The sequence below is a fragment of the Populus trichocarpa genome, chromosome 2 (assembly GCF_000002775.5).
Source record: "Populus trichocarpa isolate Nisqually-1 chromosome 2, P.trichocarpa_v4.1, whole genome shotgun sequence".
Lineage (NCBI taxonomy): Eukaryota > Viridiplantae > Streptophyta > Magnoliopsida > Malpighiales > Salicaceae > Populus > Populus trichocarpa.
This window is the reverse complement of record NC_037286.2, coordinates 10,579,046-10,599,519: the sequence shown is the minus strand read 5'-3', so window position 1 is coordinate 10,599,519 and position 20,474 is coordinate 10,579,046. Positions and strand designations below refer to the sequence as shown.

Here is a 20,474-nt window from a genome sequence, read left to right as displayed (position 1 = left end):
GGTGAGGTCAGTTATCACTAATACATAGATAGTGGATTCAATACATTTAATGGAATACATGGGGGCCCTTCGCTTTTTCTAAATAGAATATGACTCCTTCACTAACTTCAAAAAAAAAAAAAAAAAAGCCTTCAGATAGATGGTGTTGTCACCTTGTTCGGGTACCTATATGTATGTCCATACAGGTTGGGAATCTAAATGTAGAGGTTCTCTGGCATAATCATGGTAGGAAAGGAAGAAGAAAAAAAGACCTAGCGGCAAAAAACTATATATATATTCCTCCAGACCCCATTGATTATCCTAAGATGTATGGCACAATGTTTTCTTTTCTTTTCTTTTCTTTATATTGTCTTTTATTTTGAAAAGACAGTAAAGAAAAAGATAAAGGGCCGGGTTCTAAAGTCATCATTGCCTTGTATATGATGCGATTCAACCTATGAATCGTCTCCTAAGAAGAAAATATCAGTACGTAGATTTGTCATGGTGCATACCGTATATGTCAAAATGTTTGAAGTTTCACTATCAAGATACGGTATCAAATCTAGCAAAGGTTATTTTCATCCTCGTCAATTAATTGCACTGGTGACTAAGCCCATCACAGCACCGCCCCCGACAATTATGATAGTAGCGGTGACATCAATAATAATAGACAGGTAAATGATTTATAGTTACAGCCCCTGCTTAATCTAAGGATTAAATTCTCTCTGTGTAAAGATATGAACCGCGTGCATGTCTCTTCTCTTGGGAGAAGAAGGGAAAAAAAAAAAACGGGGCTGCAAGTTCATGTTGCAAAGAGAAAGAAGTACTGTAGAAACGAAGATGGATGGGATAAAAGTAAAACAAAATGTGAATAACATATACTGAAGAACAGAGCAGATTAAAAATAATTTTTATTGGGCTCTCATGTATTACAGTGCGGTCATGTTCAAGTCCCTTCTGTCAAGGGCCATTTAATCAATCAATCTACTTAGCAAGCAAGAAAGAAAGAGAAAGAAAGAAAACCTAACTTCTTTTCGTTCTGTGCTACTCCGTGGATGTGAACCCAATCTGGATGGCAGCAAATTAATTGCGAGCCTGTATATATCTCCTCGGACATATTTTGGGTTCGAGTCTCTTTTTGTGAGAATTTTGACAAATGGCCGGGCTTCTGCTCTCAGAGACTCCAATGAGTTTGGTCATGACAAGCGTGTTCAATTTTTGGGGTTTATTTACTTGTTGCCAAGAAAATACCTTCTAGTACTCCCATAAAAATGGCTCTCCAAGCCGGAAGCCAGTATCGGCTGCACATAATTGCCATGATGAAGAATAATAGCAAAATCCATCACTGTGATGAACGCCATCGATGAAGAGATCAGGAAGGTCAAATAACGTGTCATCAGAATCAGTAGAAGGAGAACTGCTTGATTCTTGTGTATTGTCCATGGCCAAACTATCTGATAAATTCGAAACGTTAAGCTCGGCTTCGCCCCCACCTTCACCTTCACAGTATCTTGTTTCAGTGAACGAAGCAGCCGCTGCCTTGGCGGCTGCAGCTTGAATGTCCTTAGGGGACTTGCTGAGTGGGGGAGGGAGTTCATGAGCGAATTCAGGAAAATTGAGATAAGCTGAGCCGCCTTTGATGGCTAACGCGGCTACATCATGTGCTCGAGCTGCCATTTCAGCTGTAGGGTATGTTCCAAGCCATATTCTCGACTTCTTCCTTGGCTCTCTGATTTCGGACACCCATTTGCCCCAACTTCTCATCCTCACTCCTCTATATGTCGGATGCTTCCCATTTTTCTCATTCTCGGCGGTCTTTCGCCTTTTACCACCCTCGTTGCCACTACTCTGTAATTCTTGAGCTTTTCTTGATACTCTTGGAGCAATAGAATTCTCTTCTTTCTTTGAGCCTTGGTGCTTTATGCATGAAATGGGCGTGGAGGAGGAAGAGATGTTCCCCTTGGTGGTGGAGGTGGTGGTGGAAGATGAGGCAAGGGGATTGTCTTGAGCATCAATCTCAAGGTTGATATGTTTTTCCATGATTGGGAGGTCTCTAGCTAGAGCAAGTGGCATAGTTGTGTGGAGCTAAAGAGAAATGTTGAGTGATTGTCACATAAAATAGGAAGCGTTTGTACCTTTTTATGACAATTCTTTCTTTCGTTGATTTATATTAAAATCAAGGAATTGAGTAGATTTATATATATATATGGGTGCATGTACATAGAAAAAAAATAAAAAAGGATATAAAGAAGCTTATGGGTACATGACACCGAGGGACTCCACTACAGTTCATCTAATTTGTTGCCCATGTGTGGCAATTCAAATAATAATAATGCATGCGTTAAGCCCTTCTTTTAATATATCCAGATTTTTTGTTACTTGCTCTGGCTTATTCGATCTCCATGTCAGTTTCTACCCTATACAGAATACAGATCGATCGTTCTTCAATTTCCATAGAAACGTGCACCACCACAGTACCACACTATGCCTCTTATTTATTTATTAATCTTCCCTTCTTTTTTCCTTGAGAGATCAACGGTAGGTCATATTGTGCGCTCATCCACAGCGTGAATTCAGCATAAATATTTGCCGATGGACCCATGGATGTTTTTCGCCCTAATTCTGGCTCGTAAGAATTTTTATTTGTTTTGCAAGAGTGTGTAGCAGAGAAATATGAATATCAGACTCGGATCTTGTGCTTTGTTGACATGTCTTCTTCAACTTGACCCAATAATGTCTGATCAACATGGTTGGCGTACGTCTGCTACGTACAACACTTGCCACACTGCTTCAATTTAATATACAGATTTCTTCTAGTTGCTGAAAACCATACGTTAATCACGTAAGGAATAGCCTCATGACTTGCAAAATACAGGGAGGAAGGTGCTGGAGAGTTGAAATAAAGTAATTTATTTTTATAAGCAATAATAGAGTGTCAAGATTGATTGATCGAGGAGTACCTTCAAGTGGGTTCTGTTAGAAGGGGATGGGGACAACTGATGCAACACACGAACACATGAATCAATAGTAACAAATTGGCATTTCCTGTGTATATTTTCTTTTTTTAAAAAAGAAATTAATTAATCTCCCCGTGCAAGCATAACCCACAAATAACAATTTATTGGGATTTTTTCGATTCGAAATTACTTAAAGAAACACACATCACAATCTTACACACGATGGCTCACATGGTAGTGGGTCCAATGCCAGGTTTTCGAGCCAATGATATATATAAATTGTGTGAGGAATTAATTGTTCCTCCCTTACCTTCTTTCAAGGGTTTAATCCTGAACACAGTTCACAACCTGTATATATTATGAGGGTGGTTGGAAGTCTGAAAATCATTCATTTTTCTTCTTCTTTTTCCCCACCATTTCACAGAACTGATGGTTTGTCTTAGCTCAAGAAATTAAGTATAACCCGTTTCCTTGTCATCGATATCTTTTGCTTTCGTTGCCATTTCTAATCTTATCCTTGTTACTTGTTTAATTACACGGATTTTGCAGAGAAATGCATCAAACTATTTTATAATTAATTAAAATTAACGAATGAATTATTAACATAATTAGAATATTTATTATTTTAACTAGATAAACGAACGTCGAGCATCATGTTATTGCAATATAAATGACAAGATGGAGAGATCATGTTAAGAAGATTATTTGAGTTAGAGAGAACATGGTCAATTCAAAAAAGTACTTGATTAGTTGATTGGAACACTAATAATTAATTTCTACTTCTGTTTTGATCCTCCAAAACTTGCCTTGTCAGTGCCTTCGTCCCTGCTTCCTATATATGTTTATATTGATTGCTATAATATGCCAGTTCGGATTTGTATTGGCGTCAGACAAAACAAATTAGAAAAATAAAACCAAAATGTTACGTTGGAAATTAAAAGGTTATTAAGATCATGTTCACACTCCGTTAAAATTGAAAAAAAAAAATTAAAAAGCATTCATGTTTCATTATAAGTTTTTTTTATTTTGGTTCCTTGATTTTTTTATCTAGTCCTTTAATATTGTATTGACTTGGGCTTGGTATTGGTAATTTTTATTTTATGTTGCTTGTGTATGGGGACCTCGCAGCGTAGGGGGGATATTTTATCGCTCGATTGATGCTCGGTTTATAAAAATAAAATTTAATTTCATTGGTTTGAAAGAATGAGAGCTTCGGGGACTGAATTTGAAGCTTAAACAAATGTTTAGTCCCTTTTGTTTGCTAATATAAGGGACTGGTTTGCACAGTCAATGGAAGATTTGTTTTCTCGGCCATTCAACTTTTTTTTTCTAATTTGATCATTTTACATTGATTTTATTTTGAATTTGACTTGTAATTTGTTTTGGTTGCATGGGGTTCTCATAATGTAGAGGGAAAATTATGACGCTTGGTTAATCCTTGGTTTGGCAAAATAAAATAAACTAATTTATATTGATATAAAACAATTAAGTGTTAAGGGATTAAAATTGAAAATTAGACAAATATGGTTGGCTAGGGTAAACAGGCAAAGAAACTTACTAGCGTGTGTGGTACACATACCAGCGTGTAAAGGATAGTTGTCGTGTTCTAGAGACGCGTGTGGCTGCTTTGGTAGTGGAGCGACGGAATATTCCCAATGTTGTAATGCATGTCACAGTTGAAGGCGCGTTAAGGCCCTCTTTTTTTTCTTCTCCTTTTTCTTTTCTCTCTCCTCTCATTGGGATTCATGCTATTTTGCCATTAAAAAAAGGCGTCCTGCCATTTTATTTTTGTTTTAAATTTTATCATTCATTGGGATTCATGTTATTTATTACTTTGCCATTAAACGTTGTATTTGTTGAAAATTAAACTTTGTGATTTTTTTTATTTTTATTTCCAAGGGGTTATCTCGATTTCATGATCTAGAGTGACTCGGGTCTTTTTACGGGTTGTTTTTTAAAGATTTAATATTTTTTAGTTTTTTCCTTTAGCATTAGATTAGTTTGATAAATGGGCTTCATAGTTTTTCTTGTTTTACCTTCTATTAGGTTATCTTGTTTGCATGATCCGACTCGCAGGGTTTAGCGTCCTTCCTCAGGTTTGCTGGATGTTTTTTGCTCCTTTTTATTAATTGATTTTTTTTTCAATTTTATCCTTCTACATCTAGATTCTTAGGAATTGAGCGTCGTAATCTTTTTAGATTTTTTTTTCTATAGGGTTATCCTAATCTCGCAACTCGGATTGTGGGTTTATGATGCTAACTCGAGTTAACTCTAGTCACTTTTTTTTTCTTTTTTTAATTTTCATCTTTCAGTGTTGGTGTTGGGTTTTCTAAAAATTAAACTTCATAAAAAATTTTCTATTCGACAAACATTCTTTTTGAGTAGGTTATGTTGTTCCCTTTTTATTTTTTAATTCAATCCATTTTATATTTTTTTTATCATATAATTAGATAAAATTATCTAATTAGATCCAGTCAGGCTTATTATTGACGTCATAATTTTTTTAAAAAAAAATTATATTAAAAGAATTGGTCTTACTCCATATGTATTACAGGCCATCTATCATTCAAATTATTGCTAGGAAGATCATGAAATCTAAACTAGATTTGAATCCGAGAGATAAACAGAAACGATGAACAAGCTCCATCGTATTATAATTCTTTACATACACAGTCACAGATAACTTGAACCCACGTTATTGAATATATTTTTTGTCCCTCTTTACCAAAATGACACTAAGAGCGCTATTTGGATAACTTAAACTTTTAGAAACACTTCCTGGAAACTGCCGCCGGAAGATTGCTGACAATAATGCAATGCACTTATCTTCAACAAAATCATATATATATATATATATATATATATAGAGAGAGAGAGAGAGAGAGAGAGAGAGACACACACACCCCTTCAGCTAGTACGATCCAAAACTAACTTGAAGGCTTTGCACTATTTTGAAAGGCGTTTTACAACAAGTATAAGAGAATTTACATAATTTATTTGGGAAACGTGGTCAAGTAGGTGAGATTCTGAAGTTCAACCTATCAAAAAGCTCTATATTTTGTGGGATTATTCTAATCTGATGTGCATTGCTTTAATATATTAGTGTTAGTGTACGTTGTATGGTTTATTACAGCAAATGTGTTTTTATATGTGGTTTCTATAATGTAACAAATGCATCTTATTTGATGTATTATTGATTTCAATAAATTTGTGTTTTTTTATGATATCATCACCTTTTATTCAAAATCAGTAAAAATATTCTTGTCGAGGCCCCAATAAAAACTACGTGCACATAACATATTCAATCTTGATTGAAATTTAATGTATAAAACTAGTATATAAAAGAAATAACACCATCGCCATGCCACCATATCAAGATCTCATTTTTGCGGCTTCTTGGTCAACGGTCAAATCAGCTCTATTGCTTAATTAGTCAATGCGCGTTAATTTAGTGATAATTGCTTGTAAAGTTTGTGCCTAAACTCAGCTAAAGTAATTACTGAGAAGTTATTCCTTAATTTAGTCATTGAGAGTTAATTAAGTAATGATTGCATGTAAAGTATTTGTCTAAGATGAACTACCCGGTTTAATTAGCTTAAGTATCGCACCTGCTTGGAGTCTAATAGAATATTTAAAGGCCCAATGGAAGGAATATTTCATTGTATAATCCAAGATTCAAAAAAAAAAAAACAGTAATTAAAGCAACAGGCAAAAGTGAAGGCCTGATAGCGGGAAAAAATAACAAAAAATGATCTCCTCATGGCACAATTATATCGTCAATTTTAACAAATTGCCACCCATGACATGACATGACATGACATGAGGCCGTCAAGATTCAATACATTGCGTGGTGCAAATCCTATCGTCTTTCCACTTGATTTTTGTTGAATGCGCACATGAACAAGAATCAGTCAAAGACTAGAATTTAGCTCAATATAATAATATACACATGCATCGTGAAATTTGCCACTTGCCAAACGAGGTGTGGGCAAGTTTCCCTAGTTTTTTCTACACCGTTTTCATGCTAATACTATGGTTTTTCACCTTGGATTTTAAATAAGTTATTTATATCGATCTAAATTGATGAATTCATTTAAGAAAAAAGATACACCGGCAAAAAGAATATCGACTTCTGTTGATTTTCTCTCACTCGTTAGCCAGACTTCAGCATTCATTGAACCGTTTTTTTTTAACTAGCCAGACTTCAACATACATACAACCTCGTCAACTTCCAACATCGGAAAAATCCCAGATCTTGTAGTATATTTTATAATTAATTGTGTACACATTGATTTGAAAAATATTTTTCAATTTTTCCATGTAAATATAAAAATTGGACACATCCTACTGCTTAAAACTAGTCATAGGAACTCCAGTTTTTATAGAAAAAATATTTTAGAAAATTTAATGCATTTATTAACTGACTTTTGAAATTTGTTTTTTTTAGAAATGTGTGTCGTCTAATTCTTCAATTTTCTAGGAAACGGGAAAATTTTCAGAAGAGTTTGTGCCCCTGAAGCACACGAATATCATGAACAATTTAATGAGCAGACATGCCATGGGAGGATGACATTTCCCTTAGAGGCAGGCTTTAGGCCATTTCAATGAACAGTGAAGATTAGTGACAAAAATCTATTTAAGCGACATTCGAATCAGGAAACGAGGACTACGTAAATCTGAAAAGAGCAGCTTGGACTACTTCCCTCTCTGCAAGCAAGCAAGCACATGATAAGCTTGGAAAACGAAATTTTCCGACAAGACCCCACCAGTTTTTAGCTAAAGGGCCTCCCAATTTCATTTATAGACACGAAAACATGTTATGATCGAGTGGCGAATGAATGATGATGATGGGAGAAAATTTTTGAGATGGTATATGGAATACAATATTATAGAATCCATGTGTATATATCAGCACATCTTAATTCAACTGTCAAAAAATTGACTAATCGGGGATAAATAACACAAACCATAGATCATCGCCATAAAGCAAGAGTATAGAATCCAGCTGGAAAAGATGTAAATTATAATAGAACTGTAATATCTGGCTTACTGCTGGGCACACTGCACTCGGGGCATAGGTGATTCTTCATCATCATCATCCTCATCATATGCCTCCTGCTGCTGGCGCTGCTGCTGTTTGCGCCTTTTCTCCTCCTCAATATTGACATCATGCATAATTGTCTCTTCGCAATTATCCAACTCCATCTCTGACAAGTTTTTGCTTTGCCTTGGGGGTAATATAGTCTCTAAAGTACGGCACTGCTCAGGGGATAGAGTCCCCGACTCGGGGAACTCCACATTAAAATGGATATAGAGCTTGCCCTTCATGAAGGGCCTATGATGATGTGGCATTCCTTCATCATTAATTGCTTTGTATTGACCTGAATTCAGAAAAATTACTAGTGATTAATAACGAGGAACTCCGAATGATATTCAAGGAAAAAAACTTACAAGCAATACCAGGTTTTACAATCTCCCCAGGATTTGATTTAATAAGAAGCTGCCGACCATCGAGATGGGTAAGGGCAAACTGATACCCGCAAAGAGCCTCTGTTAAACTGACAGAGTGTTCCACAAAGAGATCATCCATTTTCCGTTCAAACTTGGAGTGCTCTTTCAGTTGCAATACAAAAACAATATCCCCTGTAATTGTGTCAGGCTGCAAATGACATGACAAAAAATAAGATTTTGTTTAATGTAATTGCACAAGAGAATGTCTCAAGTCCTGTCAAACGATCAGTGTTCAACTGAAAATTATATTAACGTCCAACAGCAGGAAATAAATTGAAGAACAACCCACTCTCTTCATATGCATTTGTAAAATTGATAGTAAAGTGTTGCAACATATCAAAGTGGGCATTTCGAAAAATGATCATAAAAAGTGCCCATTCTTGCACTGGGTAGCAAGAACTGAAAACAAAACCTAAAACACACCGCTTCTTGGAAATTTTTCGAACTAAAATCTTGTCCAAGTACTACCTATTATTAAAAAAAATATATATATCCAAAAACCAGCCTATCTTTTGTTCCCATCTTTCATACTTTAAAATCAAATGTTGCCTTTCTGTTCAGTGAGAAGTTAGAAGTTCAAGACTAGATCAAGCTAATAAATGAAGCACTTCAAAAATGCAATTTGATTTTACTTACAGCTTCATCAGCTTGACCTTCAAAAACTATCTTCTGGCCATGTCGCATTCCCCTTTCAACATGCACTTCCAGCACCCTCTTTTCCTGCGTTACCTTATTCCCTCTGCAATGAGGGCATTTATCCTTCTCACTAATTAGCTCACCTGCACCAGTTATGAACGCATTTCAGAATGACAGTTAAGGCAAAAACAAAGGGAAAGAATCTGTTTCAGTTAACGACCTGAGCCTCTGCATTCAGGACACACATGTTGCATTTGTTGGACCATGCCCAATCCAATTTGTCGGATTGAAACTTTCATTCCAGTACCTTGGCAGCCACGACATGTCCCAGAGGCTCCACTCTTTGAGCCTTTCCTGAAAATGGCAGAAAATGGGGGGGATGAGGTGTGAAGAAAAATGCAGGCAATTTCATCAATGAAACTGCAACTGAAACTATTAAAGAGAACTGGTTCAAAAGACTAAATAAAAAATGATCCATAACACCCTGCAAATAATATAGGAGATGAGGTGAGAAGAAAACACAGCCAATCTCATCGATGAAAATGCAAAACTAGTGAGTTCAACAGACAAAATTCAAAATAAAAGATAATACAGAATAATATAGGGTGCGAAGAAAACACAGCCAATTTCATCGATGAAACTGCAAAACTAGTGAGTTCAACAGACTAAATTCAAAGTAAAAGATAATACAGACCCTCCAACATGCACACACACTACAAAAAAAAAGTGGCCATAGATGCACAAACACATTTTAAGAAAACTAATAAGTTATATGATAAAAGGACACACCCTTTACATTTGGCACACAAAATGTTTCTAGAAAGAGAGAGTTTCTTGGAAGTTCCATTGTACAAATCCTCCAAGGAAACCTTCAGAGGGTGCACTACATCTTCACCTTGCTTCTGCCTTCTTCCTCTTGAGCTGCCACCACCTGCAAAGTACAGATACTTGAGAACTTTTATCTAAGATAATTAGTCAATATTAATAATAGCAAGATGCATCAAGGAGTCTCTCTGTCTCACCACCAAAACCACCTCCACCAAAAAATGATTCAAATATATCATATGGATTATGACCACCACCACCACCACCAGGTCCCATCCCCTCCTTAAGTGCATCTTCCCCATATTGATCATAAATATCTCTTTTATCTGGATCACTAAGGACTTCATAAGCTTGAGACAACTCCTTGAACTGGTAAAAAAGACCAATAGACGAGTGTCAGAAGGCACACATAAACAGACTAGATCAATAACTCTGCTAGTGAACACCTTGACTTTCAAATTCTGCAATGATAACACTAGAAGTTGATATACAGGCTATCATAACAAAAAATAAATCATTGTCACTGTCGTGCTTTTATCTTGATGATGAAGGAAGTTCAACACCCAGATCTCTGCACGGTCTCCAACCAAATTTTTAATCTTTACATGTCAAGTGCATTTCTTGTGTACCGATCTTAAACGTTCAGACTCCAAAAATTAAACCAATATTTTTGCAACTTAGTTTGGTGTAATACAAAAATAAAAGTTCTCAGGACATCCTAGAGGTGTATAACATCAGCCACCATAGCAAACAAGCACCCATAAGATTAAAACGAAAGGAAATATAAACCATTGCAGCACCTATTCATTTAACCACCATGACGTAATTGACATGTCATGCCTCCAACACACCCATGCCTTGGCCAGTCAAATGCCCAGATGCAGATGTTAGAGCTTCTAGTATTTGGCTACCAAGCACAAATTGGATATGGTTCAGAGCTGAATAGGCATCAGATATACCTTACGCAACTAATATAAAGCAGTTTTGAGAAACTACCTTTTCAGGATCTCCACCTTTATCAGGATGATTCTTTATGGCAGCTTTCCTATAAGCCTTCTTCAGTTCATCTTGACTTGCACCCTTTGACACACCCAGAACCTCATAATACTTGGTGTTGTCACTCCTCCTTGGAGCACGCCCAAACATTATTACAACACTTCAACAAGGCTGCTCAAAGACCAGGTCAAGTCAATAAATCAAAAAACAATCATCTACACATAAGCTTGTCCAACTCTAACCTAACATCATAAACTCTTGTTTCAAAGAAAGTAAAAAAAAAAGGCCACCCCCTCAAAACATAAATAATTGGCAGTAGTTACTCATGCACACAGAAAATACACACATGCTGCCAAAAAAAAAATATTCCAGATCGGATAACAGTAACGGAATAACTATCCAGAAATTTTGTCAATTGACATAATAGAGTATCTCAGAATCAAGCGATAAGAAATTAGCGATAAAATTCCATCAAAATTCAACACATTCCAAAGACTTGCATTGCCAATATCCTCATCGCATTACAGCCAACAAATAATTTCAAATTAGCGATAAGACTTTGCTCATGCTTTAGCTATCTTGATTCAAATTTCTCTAACTAATAAACAAAACTAACCAAAATTGTTTTTAAAAAATCCCCCTTTTAGCTCAGTTTACACTGTACTGCATTCAAAATACCAATTTGTCACTGAATACAAACAATCTAACCTAAAATCAGCCAAACATAACCTCTACCAAAAAAATAACAGCTTTACAGCACCATTAATCCGAAATTTAGCCACAAAACGACATCAAAAGAATCGATTATCTGAAAAGAAGAAAAAAAAAACAAACAAACAAAGATCCAACTAGGACAGATCCAAATGATCAAAAAAGATAAAAATAAATTACCTGCTAAACGCGCGAACACGCTGTCGATTTGTCTTCTTTACAGAGAGAGGGAGGGAGGGATTTTATAAGGTCCCTCGCTCGGTCTTTTTTCTTCTTCTTATAGCCCTGACAAGCGCAGAGCTTCTTTTTATTTAACTCCTCTCTCTCCCTGACGATAAGGAAAAATATGGTTGTTGCCAGATTTTTTTTTCTTATAATAATTACACACGTGTACTGTCAACTGACAGCCTTAAGGGAAAGGAGTGGGGGAAGTAGTGATAAATTAATTGGAGATAGTGTTTCCTTCCTAGGATGGGAATGTTGGCACGTGAGAATATAATTTTTTGATGGTGGGTTCGGGTTTGTTTGGTCACGTGCGAGGAGGCACGCGGCTCGAGAGTGCGTTATGAGATTGTGTTAGATCGTATCCGTTGGTTGGTAAATATCGGACGGCTTCTGTTGAGTGCTTGGATTGGAAGGTTGCTTGCTTGTACTATGGGACAAGTTTTGTGTTTGTTGATCGTGGTTGACGGCTGGGAAGCAGCGGCGTCGTTTTGGTTTCATATTCGAGTCCTTCTTGGCTGCTGCTAGTCCATACATGGTGCATGTTTGTTTTTGCCGGCACAAACGGGGTTTTCTTAAAAACATTATTTTTTTATTTGAATTTTTTTTTATTTTTTTGATGTGTGATATTAAAAATAAATTTAAAAAATAAACAAAATATTACTTTAAAATATTTTTAAACAAAAAATATTTTAAAAAATAACTGCTATCATAATATCAAGCATGCAAATACTCTACTTTTCTTGCAAAGAAAGACTTGTATCATTACCAAATAAACTAAAACGCCTAGGAATTCACTATATCAATAGCATAAAAAACTATCATTTTGATCCTCAAATTCAATTAAAAATATTATAAATCCTTTAACCACAAGTTTGTTTAGAGAGTTTGTGTATAATTTATCGATGAGAATGGATTTAAAGTCTTAAAAGATGAAAGAGTATAATGATGATAATCATATCTAATTGATTGAAGATCCCAAGATTTAGGTTAAAATAAAAAAATTAAGTCATGTAACATTCTCAGTAACATTAGAAAAAAAAATCATTTCTTGCTTATTTATATGATGAAATAAGTGTTAACTACAGCGTGATAAAAATATGAGTTGTGCTCTTAATGATTTTCATATTTTGGTACACCAAGTGAAGTATAACATAATACTTTTAATGAAAGATCACACACACACACACACACACACATATATATATATGAGTTAAAAATGTAGGTGTTTTTTTTAGAATTTTGATAAAAGATTGAATTCTCTAAAGCATCCATGAATCTAAGAGTTGTTAAAGACAAAAAAAAACACAGCAGTGAGAACCAAAAGAAATCTCTTTGTATAGAACTATGAGAGTACTATTATATTGATTTACACAAAGACTAAATTGTTCAAGACATCGCGTTCACTATTTAGCAAGTAAATCCGATAGTATTTTACTAAGAAAGGTTCAAAGTCAAAAGCTACATATTCTGATTTAGTAATTTACCATATTAGTATTTCTCAACAAATCATCAAGTCATTTTCAAACTGATTAAAAGATTTTCATTCATGTGGGGGTGGTTGTTAAAAGAAGTTGTTAAGAACATGGTTGAAAAATTCTAGCCCTCAACAATATGTTTCATGTGATTGATATTAAGATGTATTTAATATCTATATCATTGTTGAGCTATAATGTTTTTAAATTAGTCTTTAAAGTGATAAATTTATACTCTCTAAAATTGAAATGTTCATAGGAGAGGTACTTAGTGATGGTCAATGGTTGTTTTAAAATATTAAGAATATTTTTGTAGTGTTACCTTTTAAATTTTTAGTGTTATATGGTACTTCGTGTCTATATGTGATTTTTCTTCAATAGTAATAACAGTTTTTTAAAATTTATTAATGATGATAATTATAATAATAGTAATTTTTAGTGTTACCTTTAAAATCAAATTTATGGTTGTTTTTCAATATTAAGAATATTTTTTTTCTAATTTAGTAATTATTTGATTAATAATAATAATTACAATAAAAATAATAATATTTATAACACAAAAGATAATATTTTTAATATTAATACTTTTGATTATAGTAAAAATAATAATATTTATAACACAAATAATAATATATTTTTATATTAAAAATTTGAATTCTTATAAAAATAATAATATTATAACACAAATAATAATATCTTTGATATGAATATGTTGAATTATAAGAAAAATAATAATATTTTGATATGAATGCTTTGAATAATAAGAAAAATAATAATATTTTTTATATGAATACTTTCTGTTACAAGAAAAATAATAATATTTACAACGCAAATTATAATATGTTTTATATTAATACCTGGAATTATTGAATATTTTAATAATACTACGCCACGGGCTCACTTTTTATTTATAGAAAAAATATCATAAAAATTTATAATATAAATAATAATATGTTTTCAATATTAATAATAATATTTTCTTTGAAATTTATTAATTTTTTATTATTAATAATAATATTTTTAAAACAAATAATAATATTTAAAATCCTAAAACCCATGAACCTTGGGTCTTGATGGAGGACCCAATAATAATTGGGTCCTGACGTGAGACCCATTGATCTTGGGTCCTGAAGCCACACCAATTTCTCTTGGGTCAGGTTGCACTACCCAAGCGTCAGGTGTCTCCAAGTGGGGCACGGGCATGAGTCACGCAAGCACAATGTGTGCGCTGCGTTGTGCCCAGCCCCAAGCAAATAGCCCAAACACCACGTGGGCGTAGTGGTATGGCCAGCACCGAGGCAGGACCCAAGCACCACGTGGCGCAGGGGTGTGTCCAGCACAGAAGCAGGACCCAAGCGCCACGTGTGCGCAGGAGTGTGGTCAGCACAGAGGCAAGACCCAAGCGCCACGTGGGCGCAAGGCGTGAGCACAGCCCTCAAGTATCAACCCAAGTGCCACGTGTCCATATGTGGTTTTTCTTCAATAGTAATAATAGTTTTTTAAAATTTATTAATGATGATAATAATAATAGTAATTTTTAGTATTACCTTCCAAATCAAATCTATGGTTGTTTTTCAATATTAAGAATATTTTTTTTCTAATTTAGTAACTATTTGATTAATAATATTAATTATTATAAAAATAATAATATTTATAACACAAAAGATAATATTTTTAGTATCAATACTTTTAATTATAGTAAAAATAATAATATTTATAACACAATTAATAATATATTTTTATATTAAAAATTTGAATTCTTATAAAAATAATAATATTATAACACAAATAATAATATCTTTGATATGAATATGTTGAATTATAAGAAAAATAATAATATTTTGAGATGAATACTTTGAATAATAAGAAAAATAATAATATGTTTTATATGAATACTTTCTGTTATAAGAAAAAAAATAATATTTACAACACAAATTATAATATTTTTTATATTAATACCTCGAATTGTTGAATATTTGTAATAATACTGCAGGCTCACTTTTTATTTTTATAAAAAATACTATACAAATTTATAATATAAATAATAATATGTTTTCAATATTAATACTAATATTTTCTTTGAAATTAATTAATTATTTTAATAATAATAATAATAATAATAATAATAATAATAATAATAATATTTTTAAAACAAATAATAATATTTAGAATCCTAAAATCCAATAATAATTGGGTCCTGATGCTAGACCCATTCATCGTGGGTCCTGACGCCAGACCCATTCCCCTTGGGTCCAGCATCATGACCCAAGCGTCAGGTGTCCCCAAGTGGGGCGCGGGCATGGGTCACGTCCAGAGCAGCCTAAGCACCACATGTGCGCAGGGGTGTGCCAAGCACTGAGGCAGGAGCCGAAGCGCCATATGTACGCTGGGGCGTCCCAGCACACAAGCAGGCAGCTGAAGCGCCCAAGGCTAGGCAGACCGAGCATTAGGTGGTTGCAGCCCGAGGTGCGGGCAGCAGGCGTGGCCTGTCTAGCTCCCGGGCCTAGCAGCCACGCATCAGGTGTCTGCAGCCCCCCTGGGCGCTCCTCCAATCTAACTCTTGGGTTCTGCAGGTTGCAACCTCCCCACATGCCCCCATCAACAGTCTAGTCCACGGTGCAAGCACTCACAACCTACAGTACCCGCGCTACAGTGCAAAACATTGCTATCCACAGTTAACAGTATTTCACGTTACAGTGAAACACTAATCAGTTTTAGTTATAGTTAGTTAGAACACATCAGAAAAATTCTCATAATATCTTAACTATCAAAACAAAAAAAAAATATTTTTAAAACCTAATATAATAGTTTATACTTTTAAAAATAGATTTTGATATAATATAAAATAATTCTTTAATTAAGTGGTTCAATAATCTTACCTTATATCAACCATTCTTTAAACTTGTATAATAAAAAAATTATTAACAAAACAAGACAAATTAGGGAAAAGAACAATCATTTCTAATTGTAATTATGTAGGCCAAAATTTCTCTGATTAAATAAATAAAAATTAACTACTATATTAGAAAAGTTAGGTTTCCTTATCTCTTAGACTATTCATACGAAGAAGATGATCTTGTACTCTCTTTTTTTTTTCTCTTTTTGTGAATGATATCTTTCAATTTTTTCTTCTATTGAATGATTTTTTTAAAAAAATTCATTTAATATTTTGTTGATTTTGAATTGTCATAATTTATTTTAATTTTCTTTTTATAAACTTATCACAATTCCAAACAAACATCCTGATATTTAATTAATGCTTAATTTTGCAAGCTTTTGTTTTTGTTATCATGTTATTGAATAAAAATAATTAATTTTTTTTTCAAACTCAATGAAATCCATGATCTGAGTTACGGGTTTGACGAGTCAAGTTATGAAGCCTAATTTGATCTAATATGTTATGGTCTTAATATTAAAGTAAAATATGTCATCTTTGATTTTTTAAAAAAGCCAAATCACTCTTTTACCTGTTACTCGGGTTGTTTTTAGACCCATGAAGTCGACTGGGTCATGCATAGGCATATTAATTTTAAACCCAAATTGGGTAAGGAGTCGAGTCAGGAAATTTCAAGGTTAACCTGTTAGATCTAGTTTAATAAAAATACCAAATACTTTATTATTTTAAAAATCCCATCTTCCAATTTTTTTATTTCTTTTGATTGAATCCCTTTTGACTTTTCTTCTTTCGATATTATCATTCAATATTTGATTAATTTTAAATTAATCTTCATAATTTATTTCAATTTGTTTTTTTTATCAAATAAACATCCTTGTATTTGGTTGACGCTTAATTTTACGAGCGTGTATTTTTGTTATCCTGTCATTAAATAAAAAATAACTTTAAAAAATAAAGTTATTAAACCTAGTGAAATCCATGATTTAGATTATGGATTTGACATATTAAATAGCGAAACCCAAGTCGATCTAATATGTCGTCATCTCAATTAAAAAAACATTATCTTGAAAATTTTAAAGCCAAACCATACCTTTTATGGGTCGTTTGGACTATCTTTAATATATCAAGTTGATTATATCACATTGAAATAACTCTCATAGTAGTTAATTTAAAACTCGTGCCAAGTAAAATGTCATATTAAAAGAATTCAAGATTGACATGTTGAGTAAGGTTTAATAACAATGCTAAATATTTTTTTTATTTAAATATATTTTTGATAGTAACACAAACCACTAACCAAGAAACTAGTTATATTTACATTAAAAGGAAATGGTCTTTTACAGTAGAAATAATACAATTAAATTTTTCTTTATTTAATTTTTACTGTAGCGATGATAAATATATAATTTTTAGGTTTTTTTAATATTTATAGAAAACAAGTTTTTCTTATATTTTTTTCTATTTATACTTGAAATTTTTATCATCATTTTTTTCTTATCTTTGTTTTTATAATATTTTTCTAGTTTTTCCTTTTTTTATTTACATTTTTTTGAAACAAAATATTATTTTTTATTTTTTACACCTTGAATATTTATCACTTGGTCTATTTATATAATTTATTTTATTCTTATCTTCATTATTTTGTAATTTTTTTTTATTTTTCTCTTTACACTTTCTTTTTTGAAAAAATATTATATAAAAACTAAGAAAATAATATTTTAATATAACAATTACAATATTATCTTATTTTTCTACTACATTCAAAATGAGCTTGGAATCTTACATATTTTTATCAATGCATACAATATTTATTATATTTTATTATATATAAACACTAACCGTTTAATTTACACTTTTATTTTTATCTTGCTATCAAAAAGCAAGTTAATAATCTACACATTAATTTATTTGTTTAAGAAAAAAATTATTGCAACTAGACGAGTCAAAGACATATTAATACTTTTTTTTGTATTTATTAATATAAATAATTATTGATTTATTTAATTAAATATATGTATAATTTTTTTTATAATTAAAATTTCTATTGAAAAAACACAATCTAATTTTTTTTTTTTATTAAAAAAACAATATTCTAGCCGCGGCAAAACACGGATCGTGAAAAGTAACAAGATGGGATCATGGAAGTGCTCTTCAGCTACTATATTCGTCAACGAAACACACCTGAAAAAACTCTCAAGTCCCTTCCTCTCCCTACATAATCACGGCACATTTCCTCTCAAAGCTGCACGTCCAAGCTCACAAACATGGACGCTCCCTTACCAGAAAATAACACCATCAACGATTCTATACACCTGCAAAACGTTGTCGTAATGAGACACGGTGACCGGATCGACAGCCTCGAACCGTTATGGGTCACAACAGCCACTAGACCGTGGGATCCACCACTCGTGGAAGCGGGTCGGATCAGAGCTTTTTGTACTGGTCGGAAACTTAAAACGGATCTTGGGTTCCCTATCCACCGGGTCTTTGTTTCTCCTTTCCTACGCTGTATCCAGACCGCCTCCGAGGTTGTCTCTGCCCTCTGCGCCGTCGACGATGGTCCTGACGTTGTTAGTAGTCTCGGTGTCACCATCGATTCCTCTAAACTCAAGGTGAGTGGTTTATTTTCCTTATTTCCTTTTCTATTTATAATAAGGCGTCGTTTTAAATTAGAGATTACAAAGTAATGATTGGGCATATAAGATTGATCTGCGGTGATCATGATTTTTAAGTATATTTGCTCAGATTTAATCGATATCAAGTATTTTTTATATATATAATTTTTAACGCGTTCAATTCGTATCCTCGGATCAGCTTTCTTGATTTGAAACTAATTCCGTGTCCAGTCGGGTTTTAGTTAAAATCAATGAAACAGTTACCAATGTATATGATACATACAATGAAACGAACTAAGATAAATTTATATAAAATGTTCATGGAATTGATGACGTCATGACGGCTTTGATTAAATTTTGTTGGGATTTTTATTTTTATTTTCTGGAAGTTCTTCTCAAATGAATATTTCCTCATTTGGAGTTCTATATCTTGTTAGTCAGTGTTATTGTATCATTGATTGTAGTTATTTTGGTGTTCTTGTTGTTTGAATGGATCTCTATTTGTTTGAAAGCTTTTTCGTTTTGACTGTTTATAGTGCATTTTCAGGTCTCTATTGAGTATGGTTTGTGTGAGATGTTGAATAGGGAAGCCATCAGAAGTGATTGTGCGCCCAAAGACGGCAACTTTGGGTTCAATATCTCTGAGCTTGAAGCTATGCTACCAACTGGGACAGTGGATCATGCTGTGAAACCAGTGTATGAAGAGGTTAGTATAGTGGAAGGGTTATAAGATCACGCCTACATGTCACTTCTAGTGTCTAATATTGGCTATTTTCTTGAGAAATTGTAGCTGCCGCAATGGGAAGAGACTGTGATGGGTGCAAGGACTCGATATGAACAAATCATTAAGGCGCTTACGGATAAATACCCTTCAGAAAACTTGCTGCTTGTCACACACGGTAAGATCAGTATTTGGTTGGACTAGTTTTAATTTTAATGCTCTTCTGATTTTATCAACTTAGTGTTTTGGATTATGATCATAACATGTCTCTGTATGGTAGGAAATGTATGAAATAAGGTTTTACACTCTCTATGTGCTTCATAAGCTGTTCTGATTTAAGTTTAACCGCTTGTAAATTCAGGGGAAGGAGTAGGAGTTTCAGTTTCTGCATTTTTGAAAGACATATCAGTTTATGAGGTAGATTACTGTGCATATTCACAACTAAGAAGATCTGTTGTCCACGAAAAGAAGTCATTTACTGCTGGAGAGTTTGAGGTGCTCACTCATAATGGTCAATCTGGCATCAGTTACTGTTCTGCGAACCCTATGGCCACTGGCGCCATGTAATTTTTTTTTTTAAATGCGAGAAACCATTTTAAACATTTCTTCTGTCAACTTTTGGGGGCTGCCTTAAGCGCACTTGCTTGTGTTTCTAGGAGAACTGCTATGATCAAAGGGATTCTTAAGTTAGGGCTAATTGATTGTAAAGGTCAATTAGATACCATTGTTCCATCAGAGAATTGAGCCGTTATTGCTTTCATTGCAAACAACATAAAAGAGGCAATTAGGGAAACTTTCTTTGGGTTTTGGTGTTGTTAAATGTTACCCTGAACGTTATAAATGAATCTTGATTGAACTCCCTTTCTGTAGAAAATGGTGAATTCCTTGTTTTGATGGTTTTCTTTTGTTTGAGAAATTACCATACGGTAG

General features: G+C 33.5%; 3 protein-coding genes across 4 annotated transcripts; 1 reads left to right on the top strand and 2 right to left on the bottom strand.

Moving 5' to 3' along the window:
- Positions 1-874: 874 nt before the first annotated feature.
- LOC7453934 (ethylene-responsive transcription factor ERF038) lies at positions 875-2,163 on the bottom strand. The gene has a single exon (XM_002301213.4). It carries the CDS (start codon positions 2,050-2,052, stop codon positions 1,234-1,236), a length of 819 nt encoding a protein of 272 aa, XP_002301249.4. The 5' UTR covers positions 2,053-2,163; the 3' UTR covers positions 875-1,233.
- Positions 2,164-7,794: 5,631 nt separating this feature from the next.
- On the bottom strand, positions 7,795-12,008 carry LOC7483814 (dnaJ protein homolog 2). 2 transcript variants are annotated; one of them, XM_006386492.3, is made up of 8 exons: positions 11,796-12,008; positions 10,905-11,075; positions 10,106-10,277; positions 9,873-10,014; positions 9,304-9,437; positions 9,084-9,226; positions 8,397-8,595; positions 7,795-8,317 (listed from the first exon to the last, which is right to left on the bottom strand). In XM_006386492.3, the coding sequence occupies exons 2-8, from the start codon at positions 11,052-11,054 to the stop codon at positions 7,983-7,985; spliced, it is 1,275 nt and encodes a 424-aa protein (XP_006386554.3). In that variant the 5' UTR covers positions 11,055-11,075; positions 11,796-12,008; the 3' UTR covers positions 7,795-7,982. The 2 variants fall into 2 exon arrangements, with proteins under 2 accessions (XP_006386554.3, XP_024451873.2); XM_024596105.2 differs by lacking the exon at positions 11,796-12,008 and adding an exon at positions 10,709-10,815 and having other exon boundaries at positions 10,905-11,052.
- Positions 12,009-18,339: 6,331 nt separating this feature from the next.
- On the top strand, positions 18,340-20,418 carry LOC7453933 (uncharacterized). Its single transcript, XM_002302473.4, has 4 exons — positions 18,340-18,820; positions 19,371-19,529; positions 19,614-19,722; positions 19,906-20,418. Exons 1-4 carry the CDS (start codon positions 18,473-18,475, stop codon positions 20,109-20,111), a joined length of 822 nt encoding a protein of 273 aa, XP_002302509.1. The 5' UTR covers positions 18,340-18,472; the 3' UTR covers positions 20,112-20,418.
- The last annotated feature ends 56 nt before the right edge of the window (positions 20,419-20,474 follow it).

Coding starts and splice junctions, on each gene's coding strand:
- LOC7453934 (XM_002301213.4), bottom strand. CDS start 2,052: ATGCCACTTGCTCTAGCTAGAGACCTCCCAATCATGGAAAAACATATC.
- LOC7483814 (XM_006386492.3), bottom strand. CDS start 11,054: ATGTTTGGGCGTGCTCCAAGGAGGAGTGACAACACCAAGTATTATGAG. Junction 10,278..10,904: donor AAGGTGGAGATCCTGAAAAG/GTAGTTTCTCAA, acceptor CTTTTTTACCAG/TTCAAGGAGTTGTCTCAAGC. Junction 8,318..8,396: donor TGGGGAGATTGTAAAACCTG/GTATTGCTTGTA, acceptor TTCTGAATTCAG/GTCAATACAAAGCAATTAAT.
- LOC7453933 (XM_002302473.4), top strand. CDS start 18,473: ATGGACGCTCCCTTACCAGAAAATAACACCATCAACGATTCTATACAC. Junction 19,530..19,613: donor TGAAACCAGTGTATGAAGAG/GTTAGTATAGTG, acceptor GAGAAATTGTAG/CTGCCGCAATGGGAAGAGAC. Junction 19,723..19,905: donor CTTGCTGCTTGTCACACACG/GTAAGATCAGTA, acceptor TTGTAAATTCAG/GGGAAGGAGTAGGAGTTTCA.